Genomic DNA, 15,237 nt, shown 5'->3' with positions numbered 1-15,237 from the left:
ACTTTCTCCCTCCACCTATGCCCACTGATAAGTGGAAACTAAACCACATGATGGTAACTTAGTTATCTTTGAAAGAGACAGGGTACCATCCACTAATCACAGGGCCAGAACTTGCATATGGGCAGTTATTGCAGAGCAGCTGATATGCCATAAAGCCCTGCTCCCCATTTTTACCTTAGAGAACACTGTTAGTCCCAAGTGTGGTTGAAAGACTATTTAGACCAGTGGTTCTCAACCTTTTTAGACTCAAGACAACTGTCAGAAAAACCAGGCATTTAGCTCTCACTCATATTTTGACTCTGAAAAAATAGAGCCATTTTTCTGTTGCAAAGACCACAGCAGGTCAGAATGCTTTTAATACTACAGATTTCTATTTAAAACCTCTTGGTTTATCTTGTGAATCACATCTGCACACATAACAGTGCTCACAGCACTGTTGACAGGATTTCAAGGCACCCCAGAGTGCCCCAGCACCCTGATTGTGAATCGTGGGTTTAGACCATAGATGGAGAAGTCTAATGGTATAACCTGTACACAATTCTGAAAACCTATGATCCTATGGGAACAGAGAGCTGGTATGAAATGTCTGCAATCAAGGAGAAGCACATAACCAAGGATGGATGAAAGTTTATTTATGGAAGTATTTTGTTATGAACTTTTATTTGTCTAAGAGAGAGAGAGAGACAGAGAGAGAGAGAGACAGAGATGTGAATATCTGATGTGGCCAGAATTGAAAACCACCAACTCCTTGAAAACAAGGGGAAACTGGTACACTGAGGCGAATGGAAGCTGAAGCATGAATGCATCTGAAGGCAAAACAGGTGAGAAAAACTACCATGGAGCCCTAACATGTTAAGTTAGTGTTAGTGTGTATGGCCAAGATGGCCTAGGAATTATGCAAGGGGCCTTTCTGCTCTTGGTTTTCAAACAACTCCCTAATCTTGCCTGACTCATCATCAGAAGCAAACTCTCAACCGCTCAATAGACCTCAAATGGGACACAGCCTTAACACAACAGATGCTTAGCCCATCAACACATCTCCATTGCTACAACAATCACTCCTGCACAACAAACCATGAGAATCTATGAATTTTATATATGTCTTTCCCAAAATGTGATTCATCTGATCCAATGCACCAAATGCCTTCAAGGTAACTATGCGGGTGAAAATAAACAGCAACTATGCATCTAAATGAACTCTTAGACAGAGGTACATATTCATCAGTTAAATGCGAGATACCTGTAATGTGTAGAGGGGGCCTATGGAACACAACTACAAAGCAGGTCATTTGAAAGGGAACATAATGTACCTGATTAATGTTTTTCTCTTATTTCTTTTGTTTCTAATATATTTATTTTCTCTGATTTCTGAAACATACTTACTTGTTTGTCAACAAACGATATTCTCCTGTTTTGGCAGACAAATCAATAATTTGGTTGATCACCTCCAGGCATATCGAATAATGCTTTTTATAACGAGCCTCAACTCTTTCAGCAGCAATTTTCCTGTGAAGTTCTTTTTCTTTGAGAATCTGTTCTTCATAATCAATTTTTTCTTGTTTTGCAAGAGCCTAAGAATTTTTTTAAAGTAAACTTTTTACTTTGTAAAAGGAAAAAAGATTAAAATCTGCATAATCCTTGAAAAAAAAAAGAACTGGCTCAACCGAAGACAAGAATATGTTTTAGCATTGTTTATATAGCAAGCAAGAGCTACAGTTCTGAATACAATTTTTGCATGTTCTAAGTTCCCACTTTTTTGTAAAATGGATACAGTATAGGAAAAAACTTATTTCATCCACACCAAGTAGAACATTAATTTGTTTAGTGACTTCTGAGAAAATAGGACATTATTTTTAAATAGGACATTATCTTTAGAACATGGAAAGAGTATTTTTGGTATTTATGAGAAACACTCATGTTGAAAACTGGGTGAAGTTCCAGTCGCGTTGATGGGTGTATGGCAAGACACCCATTGTGTGGTAAATAAATAGCAAGGTCTTAATCAGCTTCAGAGAATTAATATAAAAATACTGATAACATCTAAATACAAAAATGTTAATGACTGACTGACCTTTGAAAACTTATATAGAATCTAACTGAAGACAGAAAGCAGATCTTTGTAGCTAAAACTGAAGGGAGAAGCGACAGTGGGGTCAGCAAGTCCCTGTGACACAGTGGCCCCTGCTGGCCAGGAACTGTCCTTACAGGAAATAGTCTTATCAGAACACAGATGGTGAATAAGCAATTTCACCAGCCTGGGAGAATTATGCTCTTTTGCTTTTTAATTAGAGGAAAAGGGTGCAAAAAGAAAGGCTGGCAGATGGTAGAAAAATATATCCTAAGTGCAAATATTATGTCTACAAGGATGCAAGATGTGGAAGGTAGACCTCTGACTGTATCCCTTCACTCATGGATTTCTAAATTCTTTTGGTGAATGTCAGCTTTAGTAACTCCAGACCAGACTGTCGGCTCCAAAAAACAGGGTCTGCCCTGCTCCTCTGCTCCCTATCCAGAGCACTATCACTCTTCTGGGTGGCTGAAGATGGGCTGGGGAAGAAAAACCCACCTCTCTGGTCCAGGACAAGACCCCCAGTCAGATAGAGGGGGAGAGGGGAGGGGGAACCAGACCCGCAGCCAGGTGCTGCTGGCCTGGGGAGAGTAGGGGGAGTCTGCAGCAGGGGTTGACTCTGCCCCCAGCTGGGAGCCATGCCTCCTTCTCAGACCCCCAGGTGGCTGAGAGGAGGAGAAAGCCTGTACTGGGGCTCCCTCAGAGCCAGGAGGAAGGCTGGAGTCCCCTAGCCATGCCCCCTTCTCAACTTTTAGGCCACCTGAAAGAGAGATGTGGCTCCCAGCTCTGGGGGGCGGAGCCAAGCCCTACTGCAGGCCTCCCCACCATCCAGCCTGGAGGCTGAGTGGACGTGGCTCCTGGATTCTAACTGTGGGGGGCAGAGCCAAACCCCAGTGAGGGCTTACCCACACCCCCCAGTCAACTGGAGGCTGAGAAGAGGCCATGGCTAAGGGGTTCCAGTCCCGCTCCCAGCTTTGGGAGGTGGAGCCAAGTCCCCTGCTGCAGGCTTCCCTTACCCCCCTCCCCTCAGTCAGCCCCAGGCTGAGGATGAGGCATGGCTCCTGGCTCCCAGCTCTGAGGGCAGCGCCAAGCCCAGATGCAGACTTCCTTTCCCCACTTCCTCAGTGGGCTGGGAGGCTGAGAAGGGCTAGGTGATTCCATCGTGGCTCTCAGCTGGGGGAGATGTGAGGGCAGAGTAAAGCTTGCACTTCCAGCTTCCCCTCCCCCCTTCACCCCCAAAGCTGCTGCTCCCAGCTGGGGGTCTGGTGCTGGGTGGGAGGGGTGAGTTTTCCCCTCCTCACCCCTTGCTTAGCTAGTGGGGAGGCCGAGAAGGGGGTATGGCTCGGGGAATCAGAGGGCTCAGGCTCTCTGCAGTGGCCAGTAGACTGAGAGGTGTGCTCTAGCACCCACCAGCTGTTAGTATGGGCCAACACAGGGGTCTGGCTGCCTTCCCTATTTGAAAAGTGAACATCAGTTCACTTGCTTATTATTCAATCTCTGCAGTTTAAAAAAACCTGCAAGGACTGAATCGGTTCAGCCGCGGGCTTTTTGACTGACTGCACTTAGTCCTTGCATTTACATGTATGGCCCTATTACATGGCACAAAACTAATTTACTCTGCAGCAGGGTAGTACTTGTAAATACAAACACTACAGAGTTTTTTTTCACTTTGCAGCACTACACATGTAGAAGCTGACATGACTTGCCAGCCCCTCCATAGCATTTGAGCTGGACAGAAGGAGCCCTGGCTGGCAGGTTGACCCACTGGGCTCCCTGCCAGCCAGGGCTGCTCCAACCCGGCTTGACATGTTGAGGTCCTAGGCGCACATGTAAATACAGTGCCCAGGAGCAATAAACTCCAGCATGACATGCACCAGAGTTTATTTCTGCATGTTAATAGCACATGTAGATGTGCCCAGTATGTTTTTTCTTAAATCAGACTTTATTTTGGATTTTTGTAGTTAAAGGCACTATATTTACCACTGGATTTTCAAGCCTAGAAAATCACAAGTGTTAATGTCTGAAAAAGTGCATTTGACAGAGTGGGTGATGCAATGACTGAGTACATGTACCATAGGCCTTCCCCATGTAAGACATGATTACATGTTTTACTGATAGTAAGACAGACTGTCCTACAGAAAAGATCAGTGAATAATTAGTTTTTTTACCGCCTCTCTGTCAAGAGCTTCTTGGAACTCTTTCAGTCGTCTTTCCTCATATTGTTTCTCTCTGAAAATTCTGTTCTGCCATAATATTTCTTTTTCATGACGAACATGCATGAGTTGTACAGCAATCCTCCGCTCTTGCTGGGACTGTCTCATTAATCTATTAATAAGCTGCTCCTCCCGGTAAGCCTCCTAAGAGATAAAGCATTGTAAGCTGAACTAATAGTGATTAACTTGTTGGTAGGATTAGTGTCAGAATACATATTACTTTCTCATATAAAGAGTCTGTACAAAATAGCATGACAATATTCATCTGTCTTTTTCAATATCAAGCCTGTATATTTGATACATAACTTAACACACACACACACATATTTCTATTTATAATGATGATATCAGTAATGCAATGTAAATTTGGTCTTGTAAAGCAGCATAAGTAAGCTTTAAATGTTTCTAAACACCTTTCAACTGAGGTACTTTAATGGTCAGACTCAGTTCCCACCCCACCACCACCCTGATCTCCCACAGTAGCTTTCAGTCCTATTAGCCATGTTCCTCTCTAATTTTCTAACTTAATTTTCTTCCCCTCCACATATGCTTCCAGATCTAGATTCTGTCTCCTTGTTTTTGATACCCTTGTTGTTCTTTCCCATCCTTTCTGGGCCCACTGGTGTCAGAATACATTGGGAAGAGGAGGTACTGGGGAAAGAACACTGAAAACACAGGAAAGGCAGGGCCCCACCTGGACATAGTATAGGGGACAGCAACTGAGAACTGCAATTTCAGGAAAAGTCCTAATCACTCCAGGGCTGAAGCATGACTACTGTGACGGAATTGTTGGAGCATTATGCTCAGTACACACAGAATAGAGCTTCACAGCTTATATAGCAGTTTTCAAAAAGTGTATAACTTTGCCAAACTGGCATATTGTCACATAAATAATAGGCAGAATTTTTTTATTGTTAATTTCCAAGTTTCTTTTTCTAAAGCGTGTGGGTACCAGACTTCAGCAAAGAATTTATTACCATCTTTTTTGAACAAGGAAAAACAAAGCATTTTTCCTTGAGTCTTATTTTTGGAAATGACTGGACATTTTTTGGCTAAAATTTTCCTAAATAATTCAGCCACAGCTTGGTAATTACTGTCCAAACTGAAGCAGGAGGAAAAAAAATAGCAGCACTACATTGACAATGCTCTCCATCCCATGTAAGCCTAGGCTTACTGAAAGTTACTGCTGGCTGTAACTGTGGACTACAAATCCTCGGGGCACCTGGAAGCAGGAAAAAGAAGTGATGAGCAACCCTGCAGAGTTCTGCTTCTGTGATTGTGGACTGCAAATCCCAGAGACCTCAGGGGCAGCAGGAAGATGAAGCAAACACACAGCCCATGCTGACTACATGCCAGAAAGCTGTGCTCTAGTCCCCCCCGGCTTCTGGCTTGAGGCACTGCGCTTCCTGAATCAAACATAAATGTCTGTTCACTTCTGTTTCAGTTTAATCTGTGCAGTTTAGACTAACTTGCAACAGCTACATCAATTCAGCCTTGAGCTTTTTGACTTTCTGTACAATCTCAAACTGGGAACTTCTGGCTGTATAGGAACAGGAGGGATTTGGGGTTTTTTTCAAATCTCCTCCTATGACCAAGTGACACATCACCTGGACAACGGAGAAATGATTGACATCCTATACCTGGACTTTAAAAAAGCCTTTGATCTGGTGTCCCATGATCTCCCCATGGAAAAGTTGACCAACTGTGGCCTCAGCTACATCACAGTCTGATGGCTGGAGAGCTGGGTCCAAGGTTGGACCCAGAGAGTAGTAGTCGATGGCAGTGAATCACTGCGGTGCTCCGTGGCCAATGTCATCCCCCAAGGCTCTGTCCTTGAACCGGTTTTCTTTAATGTCTTTATCTATGATGCGGACACTGGTGTCAGAAGTGGACTGGCCAAGTTCACCGATGACACTAAACTTTGGGGTACAGTGTCCACACCTGAGGATAGGCCTGATATAAACCGGATGTAAACCTGATGAAGTTCAATACCAAAAAATGGAAAGTACTCCACCTCGGGGAAAAATACCCCGCAGCATGCTTATAAGCTCGGCAGTGCTACACTCGCTGGCACCACGGCCAAAAGAGACTTAGGGGTCATGACTGACCGCAAGATGAACATAAGCCACCAATTCAATGTTGCAGCTGGTAAAGTGAACAAAATTCTGGCTTGCATCCACAGATGCTTCTCAAGTAAATCTCAGGATGTCATCCTCTTGCTATACTCGGCCTTGGTGAGGCCGCAGCTGGAGTACTGCATCCAATTCTGGGCTCCAAAATTCAAGGATATGGAGAAGCTTGAGAGAGAGTCCAGAGGAGAGCCACGCACATGATTGGTGGGCAAGAGAATGAAGGCCTTATGAAGAGAGGCTGAGAACCATGGGACTCCTCAGCCTGAGCACAGGCTCAGGGGTGACCTGGTGGCAGCCTACAAGTACATAAGGTGTGTGCATCAGGATCTGGGGGAATGCCTATTCACTAGAGTGCCCCAAGGGATGACAAGGACCAACTGTCACAAACTCTTCCAAGACCATTTTTGGCTGGACATAAGGAAAAACTTCTTTACTGTTTGAGCCCCCAATGTCTGAAATAGACTCCCTCCAGAGGTGGTGCAGGCACCTGCTCTGGACTCTTTCAAGAAACATTTGGACGCTTATCTTTCTGGGATCCTGACCCTAGTTGACTTCCTGCCCCTGAGGCCGGGGGCTAGACTTGATGACCTTTCGAGGTCCCTTCCAGCCCTAATGTCTATGAAATCTATGAAACCCATGCCAAAGGCAATATCATCCCTATCTAAACCATCCTATACAAGTGTCTATTTAACTTATTCTTAAAAAATACACAAACAGCTATATTGCACATCTATTGCTTACAATGCCCCAAAACACCAAGAACAACTGAGTCTACCAGAAGTAAAGCAGTAGGGAAAAGGCACTGACACCATCCTACTACCACTATAGAAAACATATGTTCAGATCTTAAATATGAGAAAGCTTTGTAACAGTAATTACTTGAGAGATAATGCATAAAAAACCCTTTAAATTACATCTGAGACAACAGTGGCATCCAGTGGTCAAACACATAATTGTGTCTGATGTAATACATTAATTCTATATTTATTACCATAAACATTACATTTATTACCATATTCTGATTTTTTTAAATTAAATGGGACTAGAACAACTACGTGCTGTTTTATGAAGAACAGCAAGAAATGGGAAAAACAGAACACAGAACTCAAGCTTCAATAGCAAAAGACCATCTTCAAAGATTTATACATGTACTTTACTTTCTATACTGCGGGCTAAGTTCTGGTCCCAGCACCCAAGCTAAAATTTCATCCTGTAAATATCTGCAGAGTAAAAGCCTAAATAAAGAAATGTCTTTTCAACTCTTAGTTTAAAAGCTATGTATATTTTTATTTAAGCCCTATACAAAATGCAGATTGATACAGTGTTAGTGCCCCAGTCCTATAACAAATTACACCTATTCATTAAGACCCTATAAAACACACTGCAAGATCAAAGTACAAACTGAAAAACTAGATGTAGGGAAATATAAAATTCAATATTAACTCTGACATGTTAGAAGTACTGAGCACTTGTAGATTTTACAAGCCTAACCAGTAATAAATAAATTACATGTGTGATATATAACCTAGTTAAAGTTCAAATTTGCAATCTTAATCTTATGCATTATATAGAATTGTGCAATGAATACATTTTGGAAGTTTTAGTTCAACTTTTCTTGTTATTCTGAAGGGAAAAGTAAGGACTACACCTATTCCTTCCTTGTTTAAAATATCTTAGCTTTATAGACATCAATTGAGCTATGATAGTTCTTAAGGAATCTTTTTCCCTGTCTACTCTTACAATAAAAAAATGTGAACAGGTTTTGTTAAACCTTCCAAAAATAGTAGTATCATCTGAGATAAGAATATAAGCCGTTCCAGCCTATCAACAAGTTCCCATTTGATGTTCCCAACACCAATACATTCAAAAGCAAAATATATGCCAATCAGAATGGCTACACTTCCATCTTATAAAAAGAAATGAGAGACAAGGATGATATTATCCAGTTTATCAACTGCAAGAAGTTCAAATCTCCCTTCCATTCTGAAACTATTCTGATCGCTAAAGTCTGCTGTTAGGGACACAACTAATGCACAAAGTTTTGCTTTGTTTTTCCATTTCAGATTAATAACCCTACGCAAGGTACAGCACATCAGCACAGATATCTCACCTCTTGTGCTTCGTGGGCTATTAGCTGTTCCATTAACATCTTTCGTCGTCGTTTTTCTCGTTGCTCTCGGGCAAAAGTGTCTTCCTCTAGACGTTTTTGAATTTTTCTGATATATTCATCCTCTGAATAGGTATTTAATAGCTCAGTAGTTGTCTGTTCTGAGATATCCTGGGCTGCTGAGTCTAAGTCCAGTGTCTTCAATGACTCTTGTATATTACTGAGAAAATATATACATCAGAAAAAGAGTTATTTTCCAATAACTGTTGTTCTTCAAGATTTATTTCACTGTGGGTGACCATGACTCCCCTGGTTGCAAGACTGAATTCTGTAGCACCCCACCCATCTTCTTAAGGTCCTTGTGCCTCCCACCTATGGGAAAAAGGACTCAGTGGGCTCAACTGTCCCTCAATTCCTTCACCAACATAGAGTTCTGAAGACCTCTGCAATACTGGGGAAGAAGACAGATTCATGAAAACAGCATATCTCTAAGAATTATAGTTTCTATGGGCTAAGTAACCATTCCCGTTTTTTCTGTGTGATATCTATACAGACTAGATCCTTGATGATTAGCAAGCAGGTGTCTGTATATCTGAAAGCAGATACTAGGAGACCATGACTACCAGAGAGCCTGACCAAAACTGCATTCAAGAGGAACCTTTCATCAAAGGGTTGTGTCTTGTAAAATGCATGGACCAAGTTACCCTCCAGAACTGTCTAGATTGTAGTGGAACAAGCTCTGATGCAGATGGAAATACATTTAAGAAATTGTAAGTGCCTAAAAGAGAGTAGTAGTAACAGTAAAATGAATATATTTTGATATAAAAATATAAAATGATTTTACAGAGGCTGAATAGTTTAATGATACATTGGTATTAGTGAAGGGTTTTTTCAATTACTATATTTACTTGACTATAAGACAACCCTGATTATAAGATGACATCCCAGGAATTAGATCCTACATAAGGTAAATGTATAAATTTGTTAAAAATGTTCCAGGCATAGAATCACATTATTGGGGGTTTGCCTTGATTTTGTCCCTGTCCCACTTCTACAGCACCAAAAATAAATCTAGGGAGAGGTGGCCCCCTAGCACATATTCCCCTCCTCCCCCTCCACAACTTCTTCCTCCTGCAGCACCTCTAGTCCCCACTTTGGCCTCCCCCACAACTGTAAGAGCCTGCTCTCCCTGAGCACATGGAAATGAGGAGCAAAATCTGAAAATGCTGACTGATGAACTGATCCATTTTATCTTTGTTTTTTAATCTGATACAAGTTTTTCCACAGATACTCCACAAACAGACTTTTATAGCTACTTATAGAAAATATATATTACATTAAATTGGTTCAAAGTCAAAAGGCTCATGATTTGCCATAGGCAGACAAGGTTCTTTGGTTAAATGTTGATATCTTTTAGTAGACCAGCTAAACAGTTGGCAAAATCAGCTAGGCCACAGCAAATTAACAGCTTTTCAAGCCATCGTGACCCCACAGCTCAGCACTTCTCAGACTATACAAGTACTCCAGATACAACTCCCACCACAACAAAGCATTCATGTGCTAACTGCCCCCACTTGTAACTGGAACCGGGTATTCTTGCCATGAATCCTGGAAACCCCCCAAGATGTATACGCAAGTGAGGTGCAGGGCAGCCTGTTCTGATTCCACCTCGTGGAGGGCAAGGCCACACTAATCGCATACAATAGGCTGAGAGACGGGGCAACAAAGGGATTCTCAGTGAACTATATGGAGTCCCATTTGGTGGTGTTTGTTAAATATTTAAAGCTGGTGAAGAAACAGGAATTATTGGACATGGGAAAGAAAGGCACAGATCAGCTGTGGAAGTGAAAAAGCTGTGAAAAATATTCAATGTAGACTCACCATGACTTTAAAAAGTTGTTGCTGAAGGGGACTGAGCACAATGGGCACTAATATATATCTTATTCAAATGGGCTGCACTGGTCTTTCCTTGTGGGGAAATACCATGACTGAGGTAATGCAGTACAGTGTATAGTGGCACTGTATAGTGGCAGGTTGCACCTGTGTCTGCTTGCAGAAAGGACTCCTTATGAGAGCCTCCACAGTTAGCTTCTTGCTGGCCAGCTTCCAGTGGGAGGATCTCAGCTACACGCTGACTTCATAGAAATGGGAGACCCCCCCCTAGCTTGCTCCTGTGGCCCTCTGGCTAAGAGCAAGCCAAACTTGGGGGCATCCAAACCCCAAGCTTTTCAGCTTGGGCCTGCACATAGGATGCCTATCAAAGGATATGGAAGCATCTGAAGCCCCAGGTGGAGGTGGAGAATGTTTGCCAGTAGTAGGGCCACATTTAGTTCTTACATGACTCATGGATTTGGAATTGATTTGTCTGATTTGACTTGGAACATGAAAAAAAATTTCCAGAAAAAACAAACAAACAAACAAAATGTAGTAGGTTCCTATCAGCATCTCAGCCTTTTGGTTAAGATCACATGGAGGATTTTTGGCACCAAGGGGAAAAAGTGTCAGGGCTGGCGTTGGTCCTTCCAGTGCTGGCCTGGTATCGCAGTACCTCCAAGCCCAATGATGGTTTCCTGTGGAGGGAACACCCACGTGATTTTTTTAAGGGCCACACATACAAGAAAAGAAAGTTTCCCATCAGTATATTTGCACATTATGGCTCATGTACTTTACAGTTACCCTCAGTGCTGACTGCCTTTAATCAACTTTGTAACAGGGCAAAGACAGCCCTCTTCCTTTGATGTTACTAAGTTGCAAGTAGTCAGGTCAGGGACAGGGCAAAGTTAAGTAATTAATAAACGCAGTTGGGAAGGGGATCGCACCTGGGGTGAATATTAACTGATTATCTTTTATTAGACCAACTTAAATAGTAGGAGAACAATTTTTAAGCAAGCTTTTGGGTTCAAAAACCCTTCGCCAGGCTAAGGAAGTTTCAGCAGTTGGTGTGTGCTCTTCCTGGATGGAATGGAAAGTAAAGCAGCCAGAGGCTGGGCTGGTCTGCATACAAGACAGGCAGGCAGTGAAGATGTAGATTGAGGAGTCAGTGGGTGAGAGATAGGCGGGGAGGGGGGGAGAGAAGGGGGATGAATAGTGGAGAAATACCTGGGGAGTCAGAGGTCAGGCAGGTTATAATGTGTCATAAGTCCAATGTCTATATTTAGTCTATGATTTTTAGCATCCAGGAGGTTGATGAAGTGGAGTTCGAAGGCTCGTCTCTGGGAAGTGTTTTGTAAGTTTCCTTTGAGGATCAGGACTGGGAGATTGGAGAGAGAGCAGTTTTCCTGTGAGAAATGTGCCCCCCCTACCAGTAACTGGGTATTCCTGTCCTTAATAGATTTCTGGTGTGCGTTCGTTCTGGTGCATGGTTGTTGTTTGGTCTCTCCTACGTATTTTCCATCAGGGCATTTGGTGCATTGGATGAGATATATTACATTTCTGGAGGTGCAGCTGGAAGATCCGGGAATGCAGATGGCTCTGTTGTGGGGTGTAGCAAGTGTTGGGGTGGTGGAGATGTGTTGACAGGTTTTGCATTTCTTGTCATGGCATTGTTTAGATCCATTTGGTGTGTTCTGGGTCTGAGGAAGTTTGCTTCTGGTGATAAGGTTGGCGAGGTTTGGTGCTTGTTTGACAGCTAAGATGGGTAGCCCTGGGAAGATCTCTTTAAGAATAGGATCTCTTTCTAGTATGGGTTGCAATTGTTTGACAATTTTCTGTATGGTTTGAGGGAGGGGTGATATGTCATAAACAGCAGTGTTCCATTTGTGGGGGGTTTCTTCTGTACTGCAGCAGTTCTTCATGTGGTATCCAGGTGGCTTTTTCAAACGTGCGATCTCTTTCTCTGGAGGAGTGTCCTTGTCGGGTGGAAGCCTTTTTACAATTGGTGAGGTGGCAATCCCGGGTGTTCTCTTTAGTGCAAATTCGGTGGTATCTGAGGGGTTGGCTCTAAAGCTTTTTTGCCGTGTTTACGGTGATGTATGCATACCAGCCCAGCCTCTGGCTTCTTTACTTTTTATTCCATCCAGGAAGAGCACACACCAACTGCTGAAACTTCCTGAGCCTGACGAAGGGTTTCTGAACCCAAAAACTTGCTTAAAAATTGTTCTCCAACTATTTAAGTTGGTCTAATAAAATATATCTGATTCACCCAAAGAACCTCATTTGCCTATGTCCTTAGATAAACACAGCTACAACCTACACCCCTATTAACTGATTAGGAGCCAGCAGCTACCTGAGTCCACAGCAAGGGGTTTTCCTTTGCCGCCTGGGACACAGAGTGGAGAGATTCAGCAGGGGCGCCACGAGCAGCAGACCCAGTGCTGGAGCACCTTGTGGATAAGATCGGCCACCTGGGTGTAGGTAACCACAGTGACCGGTGAAGTAAGGAGGTGATGAAGAGAGGAGAAACTTACTGTTTGAGAGAAGGTCCCACTGGTACCACAGGAAAAAGAAGGGAACCCACTCCAAACACAGCCCAAGGAAAAGTCATATCCCAGCGCACAGGGAAGCCCAGGGCTTCCCCCAGCAGGCTCAACTGCCTCTACACAAATGCCAGGAGTTTGGGGAACAAGCAAGAGGAACAGGCCCTACTCCTGAATGACAATGATTATGCTCTCAGAGGGATAATGGAGACCTGGTGGGACTCCACCTGGAACTGGTCTGTAGGTATAGAAGGCTATACCTTGTACAGGAGAGACCATGTTGGGAAGAGGGATTCAGATGTAGCTGTCTATGTGAAGAAGCAATACCCTTCCCTTCAAACCAAGTTTAGCAAACATGAAGGGCATCTCAAGACCCTCTGGGTTAAAATACAGGGAGGGGAACATGGGGAAAGGGACATAACTGTAAGAGTCTATTATAAACCTATATAGGAAAGCTGACGGCAATATCCTGAGGGATACCCAGCATGGGTTTGGTGCAGATAGGTCTTGCCTGACCAATCTCATTTCCTTTTACGACCAGGTGACCTATCACCTGGACAAGAGGGAAGAGATTGATGTCATATATGTTGACTTTAAAAAAGCCTTTGATCTGGTATCCCATGATCACCTCTTGGCAAAACTGGCTAACTGTGGCCTTGACCTCACCATGATCCGCTGGCTAGGGAACTGGCTCCATGGCAGGACCCAGGGGGTGGTGGTTGACAGAAGTCAATCGTCGTGGTGCCCTGTGATCAGTGGGGTTCCTCAGGGCTCTGTCCTAGGACCCTTACTTTTTAACATCTTCATCAATGATGTAGGCCATGGTGTCAGAAGCAGGCCGGCCAAGTTCGCCGATGACACCAACCTCTGGGGTAAAGCATCCACACCTGAAGACAGGAGGGTGATCTAGACAGATCCTGACAGGCTCATGAAATGGGCAGATGAGAACCTAACGGTGTTTAATGCCGACAAATGCAAGGTTCTCCACCTTGGGAGGAAAAACCTGCAGCACGCTTATAGGCTTGGCAGTGCTACGCTGGTTAGCACTACAGATGAAAGGGACTTGGGGGTTATGATTGACCACAAGATGAACATGAGCCTTCAATGTGATGCTGCGGCTAGTAAAGTGAGCAAAATGCTGGCTTGCATCCAGATGCTTCTCAAGCAAATCCCATCGTACTCGGCCTTGGTGAGGCCGCAGCTCAAGTACTGCATCCAGTTTTGGACTCCACAATTCAAAAGGGATGTGGAGAAGCTTGAGAGAGTGCAGAGGAGAGCCACATGCATGATCAGAGGTCAGGATAACAGACCTTATGATGAGAGGCTGAGAGTCATAGGACTCTTCAGCCTGGAAAAGCGCAGGCTCAGGGGTGACCTGGTGGCCACCTGTAAGTTTATTAGGGGTGTTCACCAGGATCTGGGGGAACATCTGGTCACCAGTGCACCCCAAGGGATGACAAGATCAAATAGGCACAAACTCCCCTGCGACCATTTCAAGCTGGACATAAGGAAGAACTTATTTACTGTCTGTGCCCCCAGGGTTTGGAATAGATTGCCACTGGAGGTGGTTCAAGCACTGACTTTGAACGCCTTCAAGACACCTTTGGATATTTATCTTGATGGGATCCTATGATCTCTGCTGACTTCCTACCTCTGGGCAGGGAGCTGGACTCGATGATCCTCCGGGGTCCCTTCCAGCTCAAATGTCTATGAAGTCTATGAAATCTATGAAACCTCCCAACCAAAAGGAAGAGCTGGACCGAGAATTCAATAGGGAACTGGCTGAGGCTCCAAGCTCCAGATTTCTTGTTGTCACGGGGGACTTCAAGCTCCCCAACATCTTGTGGGAAGAGCACACGGGCTCACAGGCTCTGACTGGTCGCACAGCTTCCTCCCATGCATTGATGACCTCTACTTAATGCAAGAGGTCTACAGGCCAATTAGGGGACAGGCACTGCTGGATCTGGATCTGGTGAATGATCTGAGGGTCAAGGGGAAACCTGGTGACAATGACCATGAACTGATCACTTTTTCTGTTCAACGCTTGGTGGGCAAGTGTCTCAGTAAAACAGAAATTCTCAACTTTGGGAAGGCCACCTTTCAAAAACTCTGTGGTCAACCAGGCACTCAGAGACCATGGGCCTTTAGAAAGGGGAACCCATGAGGAATGGTTGTTCCTTAAGAACTTAATCCTTGAAGCACAAGGAAAGTCCATCCCATCCCAAACAAAGTGCAGTCAGTGGGCTGGGGTGCCCTCTTGGCTCTATAGGGAACTTTTAGACCTCCTGAAAGTAAAAAGACA

General features: G+C 43.9%; 1 protein-coding gene across 1 annotated transcript in view; it reads right to left on the bottom strand.

Annotated features, from left to right (window-relative positions):
* The window catches only part of SPEF2 (sperm flagellar and cilia associated 2), a 110,635-nt gene that overhangs the window by 72,211 nt on the left and 23,187 nt on the right, over positions 1-15,237 (bottom strand). The window contains exons 7-9 of the mRNA XM_090037935.1: positions 8,524-8,740; positions 4,237-4,425; positions 1,384-1,571 (exon numbers count right to left, since the gene is read on the bottom strand). Of these exons, the coding sequence (XP_089894061.1) occupies positions 1,384-1,571; positions 4,237-4,425; positions 8,524-8,740 (594 nt within the window). The remainder of the gene's footprint in view (positions 1-1,383; positions 1,572-4,236; positions 4,426-8,523; positions 8,741-15,237) is intronic.

Source organism: Crocodylus siamensis, chromosome 3, assembly GCF_052110815.1.
Source record: "Crocodylus siamensis isolate JL-2025a chromosome 3, ASM5211081v1, whole genome shotgun sequence".
NCBI classification, from domain to species: domain Eukaryota; kingdom Metazoa; phylum Chordata; order Crocodylia; family Crocodylidae; genus Crocodylus; species Crocodylus siamensis.
The sequence above is the reverse complement of the archived record's forward strand: the minus strand, read 5'-3'. Positions and strand labels throughout refer to the sequence as shown.